Here is a 26,869-nt window from a genome sequence, read left to right on the forward strand (position 1 = left end):
AATAGGGTCAGATACAGGAGTCCATTATGAAACCCCCTGGAGGCTCTATTTATAGTGACCAAACCGGGGGGAGGGTAGGTAGGATATATAGAGTAAGAGAGGTTGTGAAAAATGTGGAGAGTTTGAGATGAAGTGGTAACGGAGAAAGAGAAGAATGAGCGAAGGAGGATGGAAGGAGGTGGTGTGTGGAAAGATGCCAGAGAGCAAAGCAAGGAGATGAAGCATTGGGGAAGTGTGTGTGTAGATGGATAAAGGCGTGAAATGGGGATTGAAGATGAGAGCAGGAAGTGCGGAAATATGCCAGAAAGAAAAAGGAAAGGATGGAGGGAAGATTGAGAAGGAGGAGAGAGACACAGCGGGTGGGGGGTTGGGGGGGAGACGAGCGATTGTGGCTAGGCGTGAGAGAGACCAAGTGTTGAAGTTGGGAGAGAGATGAGGGCGGCAGAGAGAGAGAAAAGGGATAAGAAGGGAAGAGAGAAGTGGTGAGCCTGCAGATGGTGAAAGGCATGAGCAGTGAAATGTCGGATCCAATTTTATCTACAGCTCTGAATAAGATCACCAAAATATGGGGAAATCTTCAAATGAAATAAGCCTGTAAGCTGTTTTTATCATTTGATTTTATTATTCCTGTGTGTTTGTGTCTGTGTGTATGTTTGCGTGTGTGTGTGTGTATGTTTGTGTGTGTGAACATATTGTGCTGCTTTGTCCTCAATAAATCTTCAAAACTGGGAAAAGCATTGAGTTTTAATTCCTTTTTAAGGCAAATGAGTAGAGCAGTATGAAGCAATTTGGATAAGGAGACAGGATGGAAGACACGGAAACACTAATGCATCTGAAGAACAGAAAGAAAAGAGTGGGGGGAAAAAAAGAGTATGAAAAAGCCACAAGGCACAGGAGATCGGGTCCTGCACAAAGTGGCTGGGTGGGTAGAGTACTGTGTGAAATGTGCCTCTGGGGAACTGACCTAAGAAAGACGGATGGCTAAATCTATGTCATTACTCCACTGCAAAAGGAGAACGAGGCTGCAAGCAATAAGAAGAAAAGAAGGGTAAGGTATGCATTATATGTGAATATGCATAGGTTGTCTAAGGAAACCAGGGAAGACATCACAAACCGAGATGAAAAGGAAGAGAGAGACTCAAACAGATAGGAGGAGGGGAAAAAATCATAAAGACACATAAGCCTGCACGGAAAGATTCTGACAGGTGGAAAATTATGCAAGTGCACATGATGAACAGAGTGAAACCTATTTGGAGAATGAGATATTGATCATACAGCCCAGACATGCACACCACCAGTTGGCCATTCTATTAGTTGTCTGCCTCACAGAAAAAACATTACCCTATCTCCCTGAAAATAGAAGTCCTTCCCCAGCCAGTGTTTTGATATTCTAATGCACTGCCCTGTGCTGGCTGCTTGTATTAATAGCGATACTGAGCTGTGATAGTATAACATGAATGAAAGCAAAGCCTCGCTTTTCCCTCAGGCCTGGGATAAGGGAGACAGAATCCATCTGGAAGATAACATTACACAGCAACTCACACAAGTTTGTACCCCCACAAGCTTACATAAGACTATGCATATAAATGAGGTATTCCGTCTGCATGTGGCTGTCTGTGATGTGAGTACAGTTGAGCCTGTGCGTAATGCCAAATTAAAGTTGTGCATTACAGAGCTGATAACTGTCCATGATTGTGAAATTACTATAATTATTCTTCTTCTGACTGTCCATGTGCTTCCCTGTTTCTCCTTGTGCACTGCTCTGTTTTTTTCTGCTTAAACGTTTGGTTTCTTACTACAGTATTACTGCATTATTCAATTTCTGAGAGACCCTGTGATTAATCAGTTTTGCAAATTACTCTTTTGGTGATTTGTAAGCTCCAGTTCTTTACACTTTGCCAGAAAACTGCATCATATTGTGAATCTGGGCAAAACAGATATATGTGAGAAAATATAAATGAAAATGATGTGTTGGTTGCATGACATCCATAGCTAGAGAGGAGGAGTAGAGAGATGAGAGACTTGCAGAAAATGGCCTGTCCTTACTGGTTCTCACACCTGACCTAGATCAGAAAGAAGACTCACATTATGGCCAAAGACTCGAACAGGTCTCCTCACCATGATCGTGTCAGCTGATAGTGTGCTTTCAGGAGTCACAAAGATGTACACAAAAAAACTACAACCAAAGCCTCATTGCTTGTTACCTACCTAGAAAGAGGAGAATTGGATGTAAGCACCCTCTACAGACCAGCCTGTGCTGTCCACTGAGGTGTATCGGTACACCTAAGCTGACTTGCACTGCAGAAACTGGAGATAAGCCCTGGCTTATGAGACATTTAAAGAGAAATGAGGCGTGCTTGATCTCAGGTTCTTCATATGTGGCAGAATACTCTATACTTTCCCCCTTTTTTTTTCTTTTTGCCCCTCCATGGCTGAGCCAGATTACTTTACAGGAAATAGCTGAAGACGTGATCAGTAGAGAAATGGAATGACAGCCACAAAGTAAAGGAAAGGCAATAATGTGAGAACAAAAGATGCACCATGATAAGAAAAGTAACACCCAAGTCCTGTGAAGTATCTTTCTGTGTGTGTCTCATGTACATGTAATGCTTGGCAAAGACAGCTATATATAAAAAAAAAAAAAAAATGGATGCAGAATTTTTTCACACTGCCTACCTGCAAACACCCACGCATCAGCTGCTCCTGTGCGGCATGTGTCCCTGTTTAAAATGCGCCTGTGCCCAATTTTATATATGTGTGATGTATGTCCAACTGTGACTGTGCGAGTCATTTTCTCAATGTGACTTTTTACCAAACATGACTCAGGCGACACCTGAAGGGATTTCTATATCTCTGTTATTTTCCCTTTCATTACCTCCCTTCTTGTATTAATCACTTTGCTTTTATCTTAATTTTTTTGACCTCAATATAGCAGTGGTATCAGCGATCTTTGCAGTTTAAATTTGCTTTGGGATGAAAGCTTCTGTTGACTTTTCATTTTATTAAATTGTTGAAGAAACTGATCTTATTGAATTTTTTAAAAATATTTGGCGAAGTATCCTGGCAAGTAATTTGTATGCTAAATTGGAATTTGTTCTAAAAACTGGTAAAAAAGTCAGGTCTGAAAAGTTGGCAGGCATACCCTGTGTGAATGTGACTTTCATGGTCAAATTCCTTCAGTGGTTGTTGGCATATGTAAGTCAAATGATAGCTAACCAACTCTATAGTTATTGTACTAGTGCCGCAGATGACTGAAATAAACTGTATTAAATAAATGCTAACTGAACAATTTAGAGCATTTAGTATCTGCTTTTATTCATACTTCTTTAAATGTGCAAGCACAGTATAATAACATTCATCTCAACACACATCATCCACATAAATACAGATGCAAACACAAATGCATGCACATGTATGACTGCATAATATTAGCACATATTGCAGCATGTGCATTGATTTTTAAAATGCACATGCTGCAATATGTGCTTACTATTCTCCGAACTGATTACTAATAATATGGAACTAAATAAAATGAACATGATCTGTTTGTGGAGATTTGGAGTCAAGTATGTGAGTTTGTATCTGGAGCTGTAAAATAGATATTTAAGCTGTGAATTTTGTAGACTATGTGAAGGTGTGCATGTGCTTTTAACACAGAGTGACACTTCTAACAAAGGAAAACATCAGAAAGTTAAAAAAGCATATTGCATAAGTTATTGACAAAAAGCATTTAGCTCCTTCATGTTTTTACATTTTTTTTGTTTTCCATTGCTAACTTGAATGAATTCTTCAGACCGCGTAGGCTCTATTACAGTATATGCTATAGGTTTCAACAAAAAGGCTGCAGGATACGTTAGATTTATACTTTTTTTTAATCCTTCAGACAGGGGCTCTCTTTTTGGGTCTCTCAAATGAGGCAAGTTGTAGCCTGACTTGAGTCAGCCCTCTTCAGGCAGAACTGTAAATCTAATTCCAGGCTTAGCTGGGGCCTTACATGTCATACACTAAAAGCTGGAGGACGCCAGCCAGCTGTCACTGTCTGCTCCATTCCTAAACAGTCTAACATTCACCTATCCCCTGCCTTTATGCATCACCTGGCATGGCTCTTGGCTATAACAAAAAGTGTCTTGTGTATATTATATCCATCAGGTAGACATGATTCATCAACCAGTCTCGCAGCACTTTTTGCCACACAAAATAACACAGTAGGTTTTTTTTTCTTGTTTGAGATTCCATGTAAAACTGCAACCAGCAATCAAGAGTCCTCATACTGATAATGATATAATCCTGTGTGTTTTCACGGATTTACACTGGTATATACTTCTCCTAAAGTTTATAATTAAAATATAGTTATGTTTAATTGAACAAAGTTAGTAGAATGCTGATGTGTCTACCCATAATTTACATAATCTTTCTGCTTGGAGAGTTCAGACTGAGGATAAAATTAAGTTTCAAACAGATGCAGAAAAAAATGTGAGATCACTTACTGCGTTGTTTACAAAGCAATGGGACATTCATGTCAAGTAGTTCAACAAACTTAGTCACTTGATCCCCTTTTTATAACAGATTTTTCTGTAAGAACAGCTCACACTGTTACACTTGCACACAGATAGTGTTGTTTTATCATGACATTTGTGAACCACCATAGCTTTTCTGGTATTTGGTCATTCTGCCTCTCACGAGAACCACTTACAACCTGAAAATAACTCTCACAAATGTGATTAAAAAAATCTAAAATACTTGACATTCAAAAGATAATATGTCAAGATTTTAACTGTGTGATTCCTAGAATACCATGACTACTTTTTCAATGTTGTGTCCACTAGTAAAGGCATCGTGAATAGCCTTTACCCATCAGACTGTGTAAGGAGTGCTTCGGTTTGTGAGTAAAAACAGGTTTTGACCACCAAGCTTTTTGTTTGTTTTGTTTTTTTAAAGGAAGCTAGAATGAAAATCTGTCTTAATGACACTTTTTAACAAAAGATGAAATTAGTTGGAGAAACATACCCTACTATAATAACAATATACAGTATATAAATCTTTAATAATGGTTTTATTAATAATGAAATTGCTCTGTTATTCTGCTCAGTTGTCCTGGCTTACAGGTATACCTTCAGGCAAAAGTGGGTAAATGGATCCTTACCCACACATATAGCTATTTCAAAGGATGAATAATTTAACAGGAGATGGGTAAACACTTAAGAAATTTGAGTACTGAATACGCAGTGGGAGATTGAAAAGAAAAAAAAATTCAAAAGAGAATATTAAAATCTGTCTGCTATGACAGCAAATCCTGAAAGCAGCTGAACGAGAGAAAGAGAAGGAAGACAACAGGAAATCAGAAATGCTCAACTGCTGCTCTATAGACATGGCTGATATTATTATGTTCTTTAGAGCAGAGGTCCCCAACCTTTTTTGCGCCACGGACCGGTTTATGCCCGACCTTTACGGCTTTTAAGGTGTCTCGGATAAATACAACAAAATAAAACTAGTACCGGTACCGAAAAAAGATTTATTCATAACACACGTGAAAAGACCCAGGAAAACCAAGTTAACGATAAAAACGATAACAAAATAACCCTGAAAACTGATAAAAACCCTGAAAACCATACATTTCACACCTGAGCCTCAACTCTTGCAGCCCGGTATCAAACGACTCACGGACCGGTACCGGTCCGAGGCCCGGGGGTTGGGACCGCTGCTTTAGAGTACTGTCTATCTGTGCGTGTGTGTGTGCGCACGAGCTTGCATGAACAGATGCTTTGGGCGGGTGTGGTTGCATGTTTGTGGACCTGCTGCTTGTCTTTTTGTTTTGCGTGTGTGTGTGTGTGTGTGTGTGTGTGTGAGAGAGAGAGAGAGCGAGCAAGAGAGAGAATGGTTGACATCATATATCCAATTCCACGGCAATGATACATTAGCCCTCTGCTGGGCCATCATCTCTCAGTCTTCTCAGTTTTCATCTTTCTCTTCACCTCCCTATACTCCCTGAATCACCTCCCTAAACCTTTCAAGATTCAAATAGGTCATTTTAAGTTGAATCTGTTAAAGTGTAAAGGATGTGTTTTTGTCCATATGTGTGTGCAGGAAAAAACGAGTGTAAGTAATGGGAAAATTGTATTTGTTGTGTTCATAAAACAATGTGTGTTTGTGAGAGACACAACCAGAGAGGAAGAGCGAGAGCTAGAGAACAGAGAAATATGGGAATCCTTTGGTGCATAAAAACACTTTTGCACCTTTACGTTTGTGCAAGTGTGTGCATTTTCCTTTGTTTTTGTATGTGTGAGTTGTGTAATTTGGCTGTAAAGATATGGATTGTTTAGGTTTGTTTGGTTGTCTGTGGTTGTGTGTATGCTGTCAGTAGTGGTTGGATTAGGGGTAAAGGGGTGGGGGTGGGTGGCTACCATTTTATGTCTATTTACGGTGTGTGTGTGTGTGTGTGTGTGTGTGTGTGTGTGTGTGTGTGTGTGTGTGAGAGAGTTAGAGCATAGCCGTTTCTCAGAAAGTGAATGTTTTTGCAGCTGCTACAGATTGAAACTAACCGATAAGACATTAAGAAGTATGATTTCATGATTTCCACGGCTACTGCACTGATAGGCATCGCATGCTACTTGCAGCGCCAACAAAACAAGACCCAGGCACACATACATGCTCCTACTCAAGAGGCATTTTGACCTTATATGGCACTAAGTTTGGCTTTGTTTGGCATTAGGTTGGAGGAATGAATGCATTTTTTTTGCACTCTCCAGCATCAGCTTTTCAAATTGTTTACATATTTGTTTGTTACTCCTGTAACTAACAGGAAGATTTAAAAAGTATCAAATACTGCTCATATTGCACTTTTTCATGTAAAATTAACCTTGTTTTATGGAAACCATTCAAACCCAAAAATGTATTACTGATGCAAACCATTAAGTCATGCAAAGTCTGTGAGTAGCCTGTTGTTTTTACTGTACAAATATTGTAGTATTTGTCTTGTCAACAGGGGGTTGCTGCATACCATGTTAAATTATTTCAGCATTGTTTGCTTTTTTTTTGCTCAATCTGTCAGTAACCTATTGACTTCTATACTGATTCCAGTGGTCATAATATTGTCTGACGTTCAGAGATGATTAGTTGCCTCTGATGATATATGTTTTTAGCAGATTTACAGATATTTATTGGTTTGGTTTGTAGGTATTCTAAGGTGGGCTTCCCTACTGACTTCAAGGAGGGAATAAATGGGGTTTTAGCCAGTGGCACATATTTACAACATACTGTAAATCGCACCTGGACATTGTTCTGCTACAGCCATCCATTAGTGGTGACAGCATTCAGGCAAGACGTTTATGAGCTGGGCTGTTAGGATCTTTAAGTCACCCTGTCAGGAGATCGGGGGGAGAGGGGTAGGTGGGTGTGTAAGGAGGTGGTGAAACAAGAAAGAGGGATAAGGTTTAGAAGAGGAAAACAGATGGAAAAGGCAAAAGTGATGCGCTGTGAGAGGAGACGAAGGCACAGGGAAGATGCAGAAGTGGAAGGAAACAGTAAGCATTTGGGAAACAAAGCTTTTATTCATAGAGATTTTTCCCCCTCCATCCTTCCCATTTTCTCATTCCACCAACACTCTTTTCTAGCTATCATGTTTCTTGTGCCAATCAATAATTTATAGCTGTCGCTCCAGAGCCATGAACCCCTTCAGCTCTCTGAATGACAGATGAGGGTGAGAATGATTATTGGGGCGAAGTGAAAAGCAGTAGGGGCGTAAAAGCAAAAGCAGGTTCATGAAGGGGAAAAAAGGAGCAAAAAATAGCTATACAGAGAAGGCGGTGCAGCAAGTGAGAAACTAACAGAGAAATGGCTGAATATGACACTGGATAAATAACCAAGTGTTGGAGAAAATTTCCCACAGATAATGAAATTATACAGTGAAAATGTCTACCAATTTCCATACTCTCAGAGAACTAATTACAGAACTAAGAGAGAAAATGTCAGCTTCGTGACATCAAAGTGGGGACGCTGCCTACTCATTTTCCCCCTATTTGTGTCTTGATGTTTTACCTAAGCTGCTTTTAGCTTCTAGCCCCACAGCACATTTCTATTCTCCAAGATAAGGGCCACAATTACACATGCGCACAAATGGATATGGTTGAGGAATGGAAGATTGTGTATGCATGTGCATAAGCACATAAACACATTTATGTGTCGTTTTTTTGGATGCTGCTTTTGTGTGTATTCACAGCACAGTTTATGTGCAATTGGAGAATTGAAAAATTTGGCCTGAAAAACCATGACGTTGTGTCAGTAGCGTTCTGTATTTAAATTTTCCGATGAGTCACAGATCTCCAGGTGAGGCAGTCACACACAGAGGCGCACACATACATACAGAGGTCTAGACAGTCCACAAGGTCCAAATGAAACTGGAAGGTGATGGAGTGGAGGAAACTTATACGTTAAAAACATTTGTTTGTGTGCGAGAGCAAGTGTGTGTTTGTATGAACTTTCGGAAAATAAGTGTATTGTGTCTGCCTCTGTGTGTGTATGTGTCTGTGAGAGAGAGAGAGAATGAGACCCTAGCTCTTCTCCCTCCCACCGGCTCTTGTAATCCTCTGTGTTTTGGCGACCTTGGCAACCTGGTGACAAAACATTCCAGGTGTCGCTTTGATTGAGGTCATGGGTGGGCGAGAAGTGAAAAGATGTTGGAGGTAAGGGAGCAGGATGGACTGAGAGGAGGATAAAGTTCCTGATGGCCTCGGGGTCAGCCATTCAGTTTATTCAGTCATTTCCTGCCTGTGTGTATATATTTTCCCTGCCCATTTCTTTATTTGCTCTTCTTCATGTTTTCCAAAAACATATAAAGGAAAAGTTGTAGATTTAAAATCTGAATAAAATGGATGGAGGTTATAATTATGTTATTGATAATTAGTTTTTTGTTTGTTTGTTTAGAAAATTTATGGTTTTGGCTCACTGTTGTGTACATTGATTCATATTTTGTTTACATTTACTCTCAATCAGGGGTAAATATGGCTGCTGAAGGTGGGATATGGCAAGTCAAACTAAAGAGCATTATTAGTTTAAATTTAAACTTATGACTGACCCAATGTAATGGTGACACTAAAGGCTACACCAGTCCAATAAGGTCCATTACCTTAAACCTTACCACACTGTCTAGCGTGGTAATACATTCCCCTTTTTAAATTCATAACATATTACCATTTTGTTAATTTCTGGGCGATAAAGCCTCTGTGTCTTTGACTGACATACAGAATCAGGCACACAACCTCTTTTGTACATCTGAAATTAAATGCCACTTTAAAAAAAAGTTTTTGATTGCTCACTTCTGTTGTGTACAACTGGCCAGATGCTGTGCCATGATCACAACTTTATTGATATCTATAACATGAACACATTATAGCAATGAGAAGGGAAAAAAGGAGGCATAAGTGTGACCATCTGCTTTAAGTGAGCAACTCCATGGCATTAACTGGTAACAATACCAGACTTCCGCACAAAAAAATATAAACTGACTTTATATTATAAAATCTTCACCTGAATATGATTTGGTTTCTGTAAATTGGAGATGCCAGTATGCTGCTCCAGATTATTCCATGCATTTTAAACCCTGGTGTTGACCCTACCTGTACAGCTTTGACTCTGCATGAGAGAGGTAGTGCTGTAAGTTACAGGCATGTAAATGTATATTTGATTAGTTTGTGATTTAAGATGGACAAATACTGCAGGGTTTTTTTTCTGACAGCAACTCACACTGCAAATCTTCATGGGTATTTCTCCAAATCCAGAACTTGTATGTGCTCCCACTGAAAATGAACAAAAGCCCCTGATTAGTCTTGTCAACTGGCAACCAATTTGTTGCTAAATTCAGGCTAAATCAGTGTACTTTGTCTGCTTGGCTTACTGCTGTGAGTAATCTCATAAAGGATAGCTCCAGTGACTAGCTCCCAAGTTTTTGTTGTATGCTTGTTCAGGAGCTTTACTCTTTTTGCCCTCTTTCAATCAGTTTTCCTTCATTGTACAGTCTTAATTTTATTAACTTATAAAGTTAAGACACATACAAAGCCAAGAACGTCTTTTTCTTATGGCTCTAATGGCTAACAGAGTGCTATAACTGGACTCCATAAGCAGGTGTACTGTATAATGATGAGGGGGGGAAAGCATAGTAGTTTGGATAAAACAGATATTACTGATGAAATCAAAGCAATTGAATGAATACAAGATTCACAGTTCCGGCTTCTCTCTTAAAACAGACTAATGAACAGGGGAAAAACATTTGAACACTTAAATTTTCCTTCTCTTTGCAGTGAGAGATGACGAAGATTTCCTGAGTCTGAGTGAGCTCCCAGAAACCTTCCCTTCTGACCCACCGGAACCCTTACCTCACTTCCTGTTTGAACCTGAGGAAGGCTACATTGTCAAGAATAAGCCCGTCAATCTCTACTGCAAAGCAACGCCTGCCACACAGATTTACTTCAAGTGCAACAGCGAGTGGGTCCATCAGAAAGACCACACTGTGGAGGAAAGGGTTGACGAAAACTCAGGTAAGCAAAAGCTAGCACACACATCTAAATAGAGATTTACTTGGACTTTAGCAGAAAGTGGCTGTAAGGCAACTGTCAAACTTTTTGAGAGAGATTTTTTTGGATGAAAAAACAAAACCCAACTGTACTTTTACGTCGAAACAGCTGGAAAATAAATTGCTTTTTAAAAAACAAACAAACTAGAAAATAGCAAAAATGCTCAACATATTTAGACTTAACTCATTAAAATCTAAGAATTATGTATTGGTGGAGGAGCTTTCTGGTGTATGTGTACGATTTTGCAAAATCTGTTTCTAACTGGCTTGTAGTGACTAAGGTAGGCAAGGCATTATAAGTGTAGAATCTGTCCATCTTAGTCCTGTAACCACAACATAGACTTCATAGAATACATAGTTAAAATTTTTCTGCCACTCTATTCATAGAAAAACTCATCTTCAATTAATTGTGATCTCTATGTTTTGTTTTGTTTTTTGTTTTTTTATTTAATTGTAAGTGTGTGAAAGTGTAGTTCATGATTATAGTTATAAACAGTATCCTTCAAAATATGGGGCAAATGACATGTCTTTTGATTCAGTGATTCAGTTTTGGGGGTCATGACTATCCTTATAATGACAGGTGACAAAAATGTAATGTATTTAAATTAATTCATTTACTGATACCAAAACAAAATAATAATAATTTTTAAACACTGTGAAAACAGAAAATGAGCTGTAAGCATGCAGCTTTGAACAAGAGGTGTATTTATCATTTACACATATATTTGACACAGATGTTACTTGCCATACATCATACAGAGGTTGTTTGTATTACATGTTATTTAAAATCAGACCATTAAAATGGGCTTTTAACATGCCTACACTGCATAGTCAATTAAGTCCCCCTTTCCCTTTTGATTTATCTGGGCATTTGTCAGTGTCTGGCCCTGTTGATATTTTGCTCTTTGTGATGTGTCCAAATTTTTTGTCTCACTGGTACACTGGAAGCTCACAGGTTAAATCCATTATTCAGATGTTTTATTTGTCCAGAAAGGTAGGTCACATGTCAGATGTGTGTACACAGCTGTCCCACTGCCAGTGCTGTACTGCGATGTTCAGAGGACAGTTTAATGGGATCCACAACGATGTACTGGATCGCAGCCAAAGTTCCACACTTGTCGCTTGACAGCACATGGTATTACTCTGCAGGCTAGGTAATGATGAATCATGCTGTTGCTTTGGCAGGAATACAAAGATATACACAACCTGGTTTCTTAGACTTAAGGTTGACGTGAGCTCAGCTTATGGGTTTCCACCTGCTTGATAATAAGCTTCGGTCCCCAGAGCAAGCAAAACTGAAACACATGCTTGGCTGGAAAAAACAATTGGGTCAACAAACAGCAGCATAAATCAGAACTGTTATTTTGGCTTATGCATATCTCTCTCTCTCTCTCTCTCCCCATATATATATATATATATATATATATATATATATTAGGGGTGCAACAATACACAAAATTCACGGTTCGGTTTGATACTTTGGTGTCACGGTTCGATATTTTTTCGATACAAACAAATGTTCATGTTTTTTTAATTTGTCATTTATTAAAATTATAAATATATATTTTAACTAAAAAGTACAGTTTTTAAATTTAATGTCGCTGAAACAACAAAGTAATAAAAAAATAAATCTATCTGATCAAGAAATCACTCATCTTTGGAAAAGAGAGTTTATTACAGAGAAATGTCTCTTTCCAAAATAAAAGCTATACTATACCCTTCTTCTGGGCTATATTCTCAGCAGCATATTAAACATATCAGGTCCCCATAAGGCGAACAATGTGCTAACGGCTGTCTAAATGACTCGGGTAAAGTTTGTAGCATGCATGCTTGTTGCTTTTGTCTGCTTCCACTTGTCTTTGCACTAGGATGATGTCGGCATAAATGTGCAGTCATATTCGTTGTGTTCCCACTAGTGCTGTCAGCGTTAATCTGAAATGACGTTAACGCCACAACACGGCAAATCTCCGTTAACGAGCTACCGCGGATCGCCCCGTGCATGGGGCTAGACAGCCAACACGTTAACGAGCTAACTGCGCTAACACACTAGTTCCCACCAATGTAACTGAGCATTGCGTGGCACATCCGACACACTGTTTTACTTTTGTCCATGACGTGCTTACCTTCAGGGTCATACGTCACATGAAAACCAAAATAATTCCAAACGCCAGATCTGAATGAGGGTGGGGGAGGTTCAATTTGCCATGTTGCAACGAGAGCTTAACTTCTGTCTCGCTAGCTTGCCCTGCGCTCAGTGGATCTGCGTTCGACTACTCCGCCTAAGCTGCACTGTCGAGCGCAGATCCACTGAGCGCTCCACACAGACAGCATCGTCAGAAGGAAAGTTGATAAAATAAATTAAAAATTTTGTATTGTTCGATACATATGCGTACCGAACCGAAAGCACTGTATCGAACGGTTCAATATCGATACGAGTATTGTTGCACCCCTAATAAATAAATATATTTTGTTGCAAAGAACATCCCGGAAGCAGAAATTGTGCTGTATGTATACGTTCTTTCTTTGATGTTCTAGTTGGTGTCTGCTTCAGTTCTTAACCAAATCAGACACAGAAACAAAGGTTCGTATGCATATAGTGTTAAATACTATTTTCATAGAAGGTAAATTAAAATAGTAGTAATTTCTCTTCAACTATAGCATCATATCCCCATTGTGTTGCTTGTATTTGATTTCTTAAACATACTTTAAAAAAATGTTTTCCCTTTTCATCTGTCTTACTGCTTTCTAATATTTGAGTACTAACTTTTTTGCTGAGAGCACAAACACAAAACAAAACTGTTAATAAGATGGTAAGTTGGCGTGCTGTCATCAGTTTTGTTTATTCATGAGTTTATGCTCACAGTCTTGCCCTCAGATCTTCCCTCTTTCTTTCCTCCTCTGTCTCTCAGTGCTCAGTACTGACTTCATGTGCAGCTGCTAGTCATTTATTAGTCTTCCATCAGCTGTTTGCTAGCTGCTGTGTTTTGAGTTATATGTTACTGAGAGGATTTTTCTGTTTAATTAATGAACCATGGCTTTAAACTGTCCTCTTGTCTAGTAATTGACACTTAGTTATTAACATAATTTCGATCACCCAGTCTAAGATAACCCCCCCACATACATCAAGTTCTTTTTATTATGTTTCTACAGTAGATTTGTAATTGTGTATAAAGCTCATTTTATATATTAATATCAAATATCATATTTCCGAGTTCTACTGTCTGTCCTGTCTGTTGAAATTGTCCTCTCTTCCTCCCCTCACATCCAACCTGTCGACCAGATGGCCGCCCCTCCCTCAGGCTGTCTCTGTCAGAGGTTTCTTTCTGTTAAAAGCGAGTTTTTCCTTCCCACTGTCACCAAAGTGCTTGCTCATAGGTGTTCATGTGGTTGTTGGGGTTTTCTTTGTATTATTGTAGGGCCTTTACCTTACAATATCAAGTGCTTCGAGGAATCTGTTATTATGATTTGGTGTTATATAAATAGAAAAGAGTAATCCTCGGGTCTTGGTCAAACATGGATTAAGTTTTGGAAGTTTTGGATTTTGGAACTGCTCAAGATGTGTTTTAGTTTGCATAATTTGCTGCTCTAGGAAATTTCATCTCAAGCACACAATAATCAGTATACACATACAAAATATGGCAACTGAATAATTAAATAGAGCTGGTGATATCGAAGATTGCGTTAAGTCATTGTTGTTGTTGTTGTTTGATAACAGCAATTTGATTACAATAATGGGCAATAATTTCTCTGCTCTAAATAAACAGATGAAAAGTGCAAACAACACAGTCGAAATGATGAGAGAACGCCTTTTTTGGTGTCAGACAAAGCTTTTAGTTCACTTTGAAAATATAGGCAATGAAATTAGAAAACTAATTACAAATGCTAGATATATGTATATATCTGTATAGATAGATACAGTATTATAGTACACAGTTTTAGTTAATCGCTTAGAAATCTATTGTAGGGTCTTTGAATTTACTGTGTGTGCACTGTTTATCTGTTTGTCTTTGGTAAAACCTATACTCTGTAAGCTGTTTACTTCTCTTTGTTTCCTGCTGTTTCAGCAGCACAGCTAGAAGCTTTGACCCCCATACTGCTTTTATTATCTGTTTTCTTTCTCCCTCTCTTCCCCACTGTCCCATCTCCTTACTTGCCGTTCTCCTTTCTTTTCTTTTCCTTTCTCTCTGCCTCATGCTGTTTTGTGCTCTACTCTAATTTCCACTGCCTGAAACTGGAGTGAGCAAAGTCAGATAAAAACCTGAGCTTGAGGAAACAGGGGAGAGAAGTAGGGGTTGAAGGAGAGATGTTGATGGAGGGTATCTTTAAGAGGACTGAAAAGGCCAACAGCTATCAGGGAGTCACACTGAGGAGAAAGACGATATGGATCCTGTTGTGCCTCCTGTCCACCTCTCTCTGCCTGTCTTCTCATATTTTAGCAGAAAATGTAAAGTCAGATTAAGTGTTGAAACACAGAGAAATTTGATTCTGGGGATAGAATGAAATAGATAAACAAACACAGCAAATGTAAAACAACCAAAAGTTGTGTTAAAAAGCTCTGTGTGCCCTGTTTCATTTTACTGCTCGTATAAGTAGAGTAACAGAAATGCAGACATTAAGTGTGGAAAATCAGAGAAAAAACAAAACAAAAGGGTAATCAGTGATGATTTACTGTCTTGAAAGATTAAATATTGAGGACTGAATAATGGAGCAATGTTGAATTTTTAAAAAAAGTATGTTTATTGCAATTTTTGTGATTACATAAAGCTCAGTAATAGAAATCAAGCTTTTTTTTATATAACAAAGTTTAAAAAGATAAGTAAAATATGAATGCATGCTTAGTGATGCACTGATTTTACAATGGACTGCCTGCTTCCACAGTGTCTTCTGTCAGTGCAGAAGCTACTGTCGCCAGCTCCCTTATTCACCAGGGGTTGCCACAGTGGGTAGCTTCACGTGTTTGACTTGGCAGAGTTTTGATGCTAGATGCCCTTCCTGATGCAACCCCAAAGGGATTTGTGTGTCCTATAGAGACGCTGTCTGTTGCATGGGCTTGCATACATTTCCCAAGGTGAAATCTGTATATTTTTTAAATTTCAATAAAAAGTCCTTAGAAGGTGTTGTAAACTTTACTTTCTGGATAAGTTGCAATTATGCAGAAAATTATTTATTTATATATATATAAAGCTAGCTAACTTGATACTGTTGGGCTTTCAGTCAAAGCCGCACATAAAAGAAACAAAAAGTTACCCGTTATTGCGAAGGGCATTTCTCCAGTGTTTGCTTAAGCCATATGCGTACAACCACAGTATATCTCCATTAGCCTTGAAGTGTGCTAATGACATGTCGTGTACCAGGTTACTTACTTTGTCTCCATTAGCCAAAGTGTGAGTGGTTATTAGTCTGGTAGCAATGACCCGTGACTCCACATCTACACATGCACAAACACGCACACATACATTATTGGCACACAAAGTATTGGCTCTGGTGATTTGTGACCTCTTTCCCTCCATTGCTGCCATCTCACTTGTATTGATTTTTTTCTCGTCTTTGTCTCTCCCTCTTTCTGTTTCTCCTAATGTTTCTCCTTTCCTCTGTCTTTTTTGCCCTCTTTCTGGCTTCACTCTCATTTTTCTCTGTGGCCATTTGTTTAGTTCTTTTTTTAAATGTTGCTACAATGTCTGCAAATGTACAATATCTCTCCTTCTTGAATACAGAAAAGGTACATACCTGTGTCTATCTGTGCGTCTGTCTGTCTGTCACAAGAGAGAGAAAATGTGTGATTGATAATGCTTATCTGAGTGTTTTTGGTATAGTTCCCTTTAGGTTTTCTTTTGGTTCATTGCCTCTGTGGAACTCTGGAACTGCTAAAGGACTCAAATGTGCACACTCAGCAACATTTACATGCAGACAAGCATGCACAGACACATACATTGTAATCAGTCACTATCACAGTGGAAACCTTTGAGCGAGTATACCCATGCACTTGCATGTATGCGTACATGCACGCGGTCTACACATTTTGAGTGTTCAGTTGGTTACAGACCGCTGATTCTGTTCTGTCAGTGTCCTCCATGATTTTTCCCTCCAAAGAACTCTGTCAGGCCTTGTTCTCTTCCTTTCTCACCATGCTTCACAGCCTGTTGTGATCTCACTTTAAATACCCCCTTTGGCTCTTCCGTCTTCATCTTTTAAACCCCCCCTTCATCGTAATGCTTATTTAAAAACGTAACATTTAACCTAGCCCTCAGCATTTAAACTGTGCAATTTTGGTTTTTAATGCATAAATAATAATGATCTAATACATTAAATTATTAGCATAATATATAATATGTGTTCTACATAAGGCATAATCTATTTTGCATAATGTCTTATGTAGAACAACCTTCTTGAAAAGAGCTAATTTGCGACAAATGCTGGCCACACAAACATTTATATCTGCTCAGTTTTTTTTTATTTTTTATGATGATATCTAGTTCTGGTTAGAAGTTATTGTAATTCGAAATGAAAGTTGAACTAATGTCGGAGACATCAATCATAAAACTGGTATTTCAGCATTGTCGTTGGGACAACTTCCTGTGCGTTTCTTGGCTACTCTTTTGCTACAGATTTTGATTTGTCAGAGAATAACAATCACCATCTCCATATTAGGGATAATAATCATAACATCAATATAAGGAGGGACATTGCTGAAACTATTGGAATAGAGCTGAGGAAATGTACAAAGAAGTGGAAACGGCAAGGTAAAAAAAGTCCTAGCGCTTTATTTATTTCTGCCATCTGTCACCACAAAAAAAACCGCCAGTATGTGACGACAAGGTATGATGTTGGTATACCCATTGAGTTTCATCCTAGGTGCTGCAAAGATTTACCACAGATGTCTAAATCAGGTTTGAGTAACCCCAACTGTGAGATGACACTAAAGATTTAGACTCAATCATGCAATGTTTGTTCTACCTAGGTTCTATTTGTATGCTATAATATGATAAATTATTCCATGTTCCTTAATCATCTGTAGATAAAATAGACTTTTAACCATAATTAGCTTTAGCATCAAATATTCTTCTTTCCAACATTGGTCAAACAGCAGGTTTTGAAAGTACAGACTATGGTTAGGCAGCAGCAAACATAAAGTGTTTTTGTTGAAGCTGCAATATCTCAGTCCCTTTGGGGAACTTTTGTTTCACTTGCCGCGGCTGCACAGTGTCGATCAGAGTGTTGGGTCACTTTCCTGACAACTCACCTTGATCTATGCGCACCACTCAGTGAGCTGCTCTCACAAAACGGGGCAAATATTTGCAAAATCAGGGACTCTGTCTGACTTCTTCAGATGTCTCTCTATGTGGAACTGATGAAATAATAATAGTGAGTGTTGACTTTTTCTGCAGCTTCCCCCCCCCCCCGCTATCCCTAAAGAACCATCTGGTTGACCTGTCACTGATCACACCATAAACAATTTGAGTGCTTTGCCCCTTTTTCCACCATCTCTTTCATGTTGTATACCTTTTGACCTCAAAATACCCCGTCTTTGTTTTATGTTTGCCATCTTTATTCCAGATTTTTATATCCATCTAGACTTTTTTGAGCTTTTGTTCATTTAATCCTAATTGGTACAGTTTTCTTCTGCATTCGCTTTAGCTTCCTGTTGAAACACAGCGGGACACCGAGAGACACAGGTTAATGGAACAAAGTGAAACTGGATATAGGATATAGAAAGAAATGTGTTTAACAGGTATATACATTTTTGGCACATAAAAGACAAGTGAGGCAGTTTATTTCCAACGCAATATCAAAAACAGGTTTTAAAATTAACCATTTGTTTGATTGTATGGGTATTTTTACAATTTTAAAAACACAATTTCTAAAAACTTTAAGTGAAATTAATTGCCATAATGCCAAGAGCACAGCAATAATATTTTTGAGGACTACGTCAACATTTTACATTACCTCCATATATTGTTTGCATTTCATCTTACACATGGAGAAAGGTTTGAAGGGAGCTGAATTATAATACTCATGTATTATATTGGACCACTGCTGGCCATGAGTGCAGTAAAAGTGAGTTTACCCTCGTCTTAAATTTAGTAAAAGAAGCCAGAGGAGGTGGTTCATCAGCCCTTTTACTTATTGTGGTTTTAGCCATTGCTGTTATTTTATTATGATTAGGGCTGTGGTATATTTTATTGGGTGTAACAGTGACCACATGCAGCCATCAAGTGTGTGTGTGTGTGTGTGTGTGTGTGTGTGTGTGTGCGTGCGTGCGTGCATGCGTGCATGCGTGCGTGCGTGCACATGTGTGCAGTAGTGCTTATGAAGCTGACCTTTGTATGCTGGTAGTACATTTATCATAGGAATACTGCAGACTTTAATATTGGGCTGACTAGCTGGAAAAAGAACAGAGCACAATGTGTTCCTATGGATCTGAAATCATCTAAATCCTACTGCAAGGGCAAGCAAAACATATTGCGAGATGACATGGCAAACATTCCCCTGGCCAAACTTTAAAAACAAGTGTGGGTGTTGTGATTATACATTTTTCAAATAACAGTAAAATCAGCCAGTTTTATGTTTCCGTTGTACTATGTAAACATTTATTTATTTATTGTTTTAGTTCTATAATAAGCAGTGTTGGGAAGGTTACTTTTAAAATGTATTCCATTACAGAATACAGAATACATGCCCCAAAATGTATTCTGTAACGTATTCCGTTACGTTACTCAATGACAGTAACGTATTCTGAATACTTTGGATTACTTAATATATTATCATGCTTTTTACAACAACGTGAATGTACTATTGCTGTGTGATTTATTACTATTACTGAAGGTCCGCGACTCCGAACTGTAGTAAAGGGACCTCTGACTAATACGGCGGGGTCCCTGTCGGCTCGTAGCCGAAAAATAGCTTTACTTTGTTGTGTGGGTCAATTTTTCTTGCGAGAGACAGAGAGAGGCGTTGAAAGGCTGCTCCAACGGAACTTATTGTTTTCGGAGGAAAACACGAACACGGTGTACAGTCGAGTCTTAATAGCTTACTTACAGCTGGGCTCGTCAGGCACTCTTCTTGGCTGCAGTGGTTATTATTATATTTACATGCTTCCAGCTCCCGTTTTTCCTCGATGACAACTCGTACCTTTCCACTCCCCTTTTTCTCCCTCCTCGCGCTCACAGACCCATAACGTGTATGGCAGTCCATTCTCCCTGCAACACGGACTACACTGCCCATGATGCTACATTCTTTAGAGCTATGCTTGTAGCATTCTGCCTGTTAGCTTAGCACAACAACAACAACAACGAAAAGGCGCTCTCTCACCCAGGAAACACATAGTCCCAGAGAGAGAGAGAGAGCGTCGCCCTGTAACCATGGCAACCGTAACGCTGCCGCCTGGAACAACAGAACGTAGCTGTCAAACAAAACCCAAACAGTCCTGACCCGCGACTATATGAAACAGGAAAGTACCGCAGTGTAATCCATTTATTTCAACAAAGTAACTGTATTCTGAATACCACCTGTTTAAGCGGTAACTGTAACGGAATACAGTTACTCATATTTTGTATTTTAAATACGTAACATGTATTCCGTTACTCCCCAACACTGTGTATAAGATAAGGTAACCTTTATTAGGCCCACACGTGGGAAATTTGTTTTGTTACAGCAGAAAGTGGACAGTGAGGTTACAGCAATTACAAATTAGTTACAAAGTTACACAGATTAAGAAAAAAACACTGGAATAGGATAAGAGAATAAGAATGAGATACTGTACACAATAGAATACAGTTAAATAAAATATTATGTACAACAGAATAAAATACAATGCTGTCAGAAAAAAAGAATTGCACTCAGTGTTATTGAACAGAAAAAGAGAATGAGGATATTGGTCATAAATGTGGCACTATGACACAAAGTTAAAGCAAGAGGGTTCTCGGTTTGAATCCACCAGCTAGCTGGTACCTTTCTCTTCAGTTTCCATACTCAATGGCAGGGGTGTCCAAGTCCAGGCCTCAAGGGCTGGTGTCCTGCAGGTTTTAGATCACTATTTCATTCCCAGGCCTCTGGAGAACTTCAAGACAAGTTGAGGAGGTAATTTAGCCATTTAAATAAGCTGGGTTGGATCAAGGACACATCTAAAACCTGCAGGACACCAGCCCTTGACGCCTGTAGTTGCTCTATGGGTTCTCTGGCCTTTTCCCAGTTCAGTGATAATTACGTTAGATTAACTGGTGGTTCTCAATTGGCTTTAGGTGTAAATGAATGATTGTCTGTCCCTCTGTGTTAGCCCTGCAACAAACTGGTGACCTGTCCAGGCTTTGGCCCGTCTCTCATCTAATGACAGCTGGGGTATAGATGGATATTCATTTTACACTTTTAGCAGTGGATTTCTACAGATCACAAGCTTAAGGAAAAGCCTAATCATAGAGACAAAACGAAGAGTTATGACCTCGGTGATGATGAGTGTGTTATGCTGTTTTCCAGATCTTCTTTATTATGGACTTTTTTGAGGTGGGCGGGGGTATGAGTTTTTTGCGAAACTAATACATACAATATGTCTAAGCTGGACTTTAAGCATTACATCCTAAGTGCAGCAAGCAGAGATGAAATTATTTGCATGTGTCATGTCTCCATTAAGAAAAAAGAAGTTCTGGAGTGACAAAACACATTCATGCAGTATTGTACTTCCATTCCCCGGGTGACAAGTAAACTTAGTTATATGAATCGACGCTATACGACTAACAGAAATATTTTGGGGTTTGTGCAGTTTTGTGATTGATAGAAATGTTTGTGACAGTATCCACTTGTCTTGATGCTTTTCTTCCATTTTTCATCTACTTCTTTCCCTTCACCTCCCTCAGCTGACAGCAGTGGTTTTGTTGATGTGATGTTCTGTCATGCTACAGAGACCCAGAATCCCATGCTTGTCTCCTCATAACAGATTGATGTGAATTCTTTGAGCACAGTATTGAAACAAAGTAAGGCACTGAGTGATCTGGGACTTTTTAAGCCTCAGGTAGTTCCGTCAGATTTTGCCCAGCAACTCTTGCTTTGTGAGTTTTGCATTGTCAAACACTGGAAACAACCAGGGCTGTCTCAACAGCACAACTCTGGACCTAGTGACGTCTGTCTTTATCTTATATATCCATGTGATGTACTATAAACCTTGAAAATCCGTTTTCATGCAGAATGTCACCGGTAAAAACTTGTGAACAGCTGCATAATCGTCATGTCAAAAACATTGCATACTTAGGCCACAGCTGTTCTTCCTGCATAGCCTAAAGCCATTATTTAAGAGATACATTCATTCAAATCAATAACTTCTGTTTTCGGCTTTGAAACCATAATTTTCTAATATATTTCAATCAGAGGGTTGATGTTTGAAATGTGTAAAACCATAGATTGTTGATAAAATTTGCATCTAGGACTCATAACTTTGAGCAAATGTATTACATATCCAAACTGACAGAATGAGCAAACATCCCTCCGGGGCTAGAGGTAGATACTGAGGTGGTAGATGGGTTCAAACATCAGGCAGATGAACTGAATATTTTGCAGCTTAATATACAACAAAATCAAACCAGAAATGTTTGGTAGAAGGCACGAGGAATATAATGCAGTGCAACTTGAGTTGTCTGTCTGAACTAGCCTGCAGGCTTTGTTTTATTTAGATAGATTTCATGTGATTTCTTTGCATGACTTTCAGAGCAAACCCTATCTCACGAAAGTCAGATTATTGATTTTGAAAGTGAGAATTAGTTAGCATTAGCACGATGAAGACTTCATCTCTTCAGTTTTGACCTTTAGTCTTTACTACATTAACAAGGATTAAGTGCAGTGGCGGTCCTAACCTGTTTGGTGCCCTGGGCGCCCAACTCCCAGCAAATGGGCGATAGAAAACCGATCGGTGCCTATGCCATTCCCAATATGCGCTGGCATGATGTCGGGGCAGCAGGAGTACAAGCATTTTTTTTTTTTTTTTTTTTTTGGCCGATGCCCGTGATGCCGCCCCGGGCAACCGCCCGTGTCGCCCGTATCAGAAACCGCTACTGATTAAGTGGTGTATTTTCTTCAACATATTTTCATAGGAACAGCCATGTTTTTAATCTACTGTGAAGTTCTTAGCCCTTCACAGCGTGGTTTTTCACTGTATATGACCTGTTCCTAGTTTGTTTTGCTTTTTTGTCTGTTTTCTTTGTTGTTTCCTACCTTGTAAAACACATTGTTATCCTTCACTGCTGATCCCTGCCTCTTATCTAGCAGTTTAGGTGTTCTAGTAACTTTGCACTGAACCATAATTAACTGAAGTTTATAACTGAGAGTTCTGCACTTATGCTTCAGAGTATAGAGATGGTTAATTAGCTAGCCACTGCACAACCATTTAAAAATTTAATAATACATCTCTGGAAACTTTAAAATTCTTTTTTTCTGTTGGGTTGCTTTTTTATTAGCTGCAAGCTACAAGTTCAAAAAACTTTGAGGTTTAAAACCTTCAGCCTTCTGCTTGGAGAAAATATCTTATTATCCAGTGTTAGTCAGCTGCAGCTTCTCAGTCAGAATATCTGAGGTGCGCCAGCGTCCCACACGCTTTAGTTTTATTCTCCAAGCAGTAAAGGCAGGAGAGAGACCAATATTTGTAGTTTACAGAAACAGTTGTGAGTGTGCTCTCTTTTTTTTTCTTCTTTCGTGCTGCCACCCCCCCCCCCCTTCCGCCAGTTTGCCATTACCTTATTTTATGGTGGAAAGTGCACATTTAATTCTGAGTGTTAAATTTTTCCCTGTTTTGTTTTACAAATTCTTAGCGTTCCTGCACACGTGTCTCAGTGTATCCCAGTGCAGCCACTGGCTTTGCTTGAAACGCTCCACTAATTGAATAATATTTAGCTTCTAATGATTTTTGATATTCAACCTAATAAGTCATGTACACAGTGTTGCAAAAGCTTTAAATATGTATATGTTTCCCATTTATTTGTCTTCATCAGAAGCCTGCTTCCACCCTCTCATTGAGTCACCAAAGCCCGTGGTGTCTTTCATGTACCATCCCATATGCTTCTTTGCATATGCTGAGTCCCTTTTTCACATCTAGCTGTCTGACTCTTTTGAACAATTCCCTTTAATTGCTCATTACTTTGGCAGTAGCATTCTCACTGGTCTCCACCTTCTTCCTATCGTTCTTGCCCTTCTTGTGCTCACACTTTTGTCTTTTTTTTTGTCTCATTGCTATTGCTTGCCCACTCGTTGTCTCAGCTTTAGTCCTGGTTTCCTTGCCTGTTATAATTGTCTCTTTAGCTGCCGTTTTTTTTGCCTCTGTTGCAGTGCTCCTTTGCTCTCTCATTTCATGCTGTGAAGCCATATCAATCTCCTTTGTTTGCATGTTTTCTCAAACATCAGTATGCACAACAGTTTTACAAGCTTTGCTCTTTACAGTGCTCTTCCCATCAATGGCTTTTAGCCCCTTTTTTGCCTCCTACTAGATTTTTATTTTTGGACTTACTCTACACTTTTCTCCCTGTGCCATCAGTCAATTTGAATTTCTGTATTATCTAAGGTCCCTGTTTACTTTCCACACACTCCATCTTATTGAGGTTTATTTATTTATTTCTAACTGAAAAGCCATACCGATCTTCCAGCTATCTTACTTTTTTTTTTTTTTTTTTTTTATGACATCAGAAACAGCAGTATGCGACATTACATGATGGCAGAGCTTCAGTTCATCCTTTGTCATTTTTTTTTTTTTTTTTTTTTTTTTTTAATAAATAGGACAGGGGGAATGAATGAGAGAAAGAGGGGGAGAGAAAGAAAGAAAACCAAAGGGGAGAAGAGACGGTGAGAAGGGGGGGGAAGAGAGAGAAAAAAAAAAAAAAAAAAAAAAGAACTCCTGGGTCACCTGTATGGAGAAAAAAAAAAAACAAACAAAAAAAACAAACAGAGGAGACAGCAAACAACAAAGAGCAACACAATAATAGAGAAAACAAAGCACCATCACAATAAACTAGCTAGTCATAGATATCAATATTTACTAAATAATAAACGATATTGTGCAGCACGCAAGATAGACAGCGCACAGTGTGCTTTGAGGTAGCAGCCAAGAAAGCTTTAGTCCGCGTCTGTGAATACCCATGTGTGCATACCTGTGTGGATCAGCATGCTTGCATTCCAAAGGTTTCTCCATGTAATGATCTGCTAGGGAGTGTGGGGGGGCCACAGCCCCGTCCTCCAGGGTGTGAAGCGGGTATGGAGGAGATCAAAACTCCAGACATCCAGAGGCCCCCAGAACACAAGAGACCATGGAAGACCAACAGAGGGGCAGCCGCGCCACTATTCCAGTAAGAGCTGAGGAGAGTCCCAGATGAGGGCTCGCCCAGCAGCCGCGGAGCAGAAGTCAGGGGGAGTTGCAGTGACGCGCCCGTGAGCTCCGCCGGCCCCCAGCTGCGCCTGAGTGACCGAGCCCCAGGCCGAGAGGCCGGGGGCACCCCACCTCCAAAGGGGGCCCGAGCGAGCCCCAGGCCCCAGGCCCCGACAAGCGGCCGCCAAGGAGTGAGCCGGTGTGTACCCGGACGCCCACCCCCAGACACAAAGAACCACCAACACACCGACACCTGAGGGAGTCCGCCACCGGCAGGGGAAGTGGTGGTGGGTGGAGATAGGCCTCCAAACCTTGGTGGGCCTGAGGTGTCCCCAGAGAGGTGGCGTCTGATACCCAACCTGACATATAGACACAGACATACAGGCACACACAGACACAAACATCCATTCCCACCCTCATGCTCTCATATGCACTCACTCCACACTCAACCAACGTGGAGACAGACATAAAGAGACGCTGTACACACAATCACACTCCCCAAGCGTACTCTACAAACCGGGTCTAGGTACCCTTGCCCCTGGAGGGGGGAATTGCACCCAGACCCAGGTGGTGTTACCCTTTTCCCTGCGGTGGGGAGAGGCAGACCACCCCGACTCCGCAGCAGCAGGGAGGCCCCACACCCCAGACTGCAGTCGGACGGCCAACTCCTCCTACTAGCCCTCCCGCTCCAGCAGGCCGCAGAGAATGGGGGTGGGAGAAGACTCCAAACCTCCCTCCACCCGCTCATTGTAGTGTTGATGCATATGTGTTCTAAGGTGCAATTAAAACCCAGGAGGGCATGGAGCTACCTGCCATGGAGCAGCAGGTAAGCGCATAGTCCCTCCTGCTAGCCCTCAATGACTAAGTGTATTTAAAATTGAGAGGTGGGCAACGACGTCAGGGGTGCGGTATACACCCTGATGGTAAATTGGACTCCGTGATTGTGCCCACCCCCAAGATCCTATATGTATGTGTAATGAGAGTGTGAATAATGTGAATGTCTAAGTTGTGGGATAAAATTGAGGCAGAGGCAGCCAGAAGGGGACGGGGGGGGGGGTAGCCTCCTCTGCACCCTGGTGACATACCCCCACTCCAAGGCCCTGCATGTGTGGGTGGTTGTGGAGGAGCGGGAAGAGGGAGGCAGCTGGAGATGGGGAGGGAAGGAAGGGAGGGGCAGGTAACCCCTCCCTGGGGCCAGCTCCCCCGCTGACCCCAGTAGGCACTCCCACCCTCCGCGACCCGCCAGGGAAGGGGGGCCCAGGCCCATCAGACCGGGGCCCAGTGCAGTAGCGCCCTCCGGCTCCACAGAGCCCTGGACAGTCCACCCAACCCCACCACAGAGAAAACTGCACCCACCCCACCATCCACACATCTTCCAGACTACATAAGACGGTAAACGCCCAGGCTGAGATCTTCCTCCACCTCTCCTGTATCTCCCCCTCCCGCAGAGAGTTCCTGAAGAGAAGAAAGCTCCTGCAAGATGTGACCATCCCCCCCACCAGATGAAGAGCCCCCCAGGCGGCTCGACGCACCGGCGGCACCCTGCTCCAGGGCCGGGCCCCCATGCACCCACCCGCCCACAACCCCGGCAACACACCAACCAGGACCCAAGCCCCCGAGGCCCGGCCCGGGCCCCAGCCCAGAGACGGAGCGCCCCCAGAACCTCACGCCCATCCCGGACCCACCCAGGGGCAGCCAGGTTGCCAGGTCAGTAACCCACGTCCGTCAGCACAGACCCTCCCCTAGCCCCGCTGCACGCAGCCGCGAGGAAACAGTCACCTGAGAGCCAACAGAGCCCCCAACCGGACGTGACCGCTACCCCGGGTTGAGCCCCCCAAGGAAGATGCCTCCGGGGAACCCCCCGACGCCCTAAGCCTGTCCCTACCCCCTCACCAATCACAACAGTGAAGGCGGGACCAAACTATGACCCCCCACCCCTACTAGGTGATGGAGCTGATAAAAGGGGCCCAGAG

At 40.8% G+C, this 26,869-nt stretch overlaps 1 protein-coding gene across 1 annotated transcript in view; it reads left to right on the forward strand.

Moving 5' to 3' along the window:
- The window catches only part of unc5ca (unc-5 netrin receptor Ca), a 198,434-nt gene that overhangs the window by 81,071 nt on the left and 90,494 nt on the right, over positions 1-26,869 (forward strand). The window contains exon 2 of the mRNA XM_085368343.1: positions 10,293-10,529. Within this exon, the coding sequence (XP_085224469.1) occupies positions 10,293-10,529 (237 nt within the window). The remainder of the gene's footprint in view (positions 1-10,292; positions 10,530-26,869) is intronic.

This window comes from Diplotaxodon limnothrissa, linkage group LG12, assembly GCF_057381915.1.
Source record: "Diplotaxodon limnothrissa isolate DT_005_m linkage group LG12, D_limnothrissa_male_GT1.1, whole genome shotgun sequence".
Classification (NCBI taxonomy): Eukaryota; Metazoa; Chordata; class Actinopteri; order Cichliformes; family Cichlidae; genus Diplotaxodon; species Diplotaxodon limnothrissa.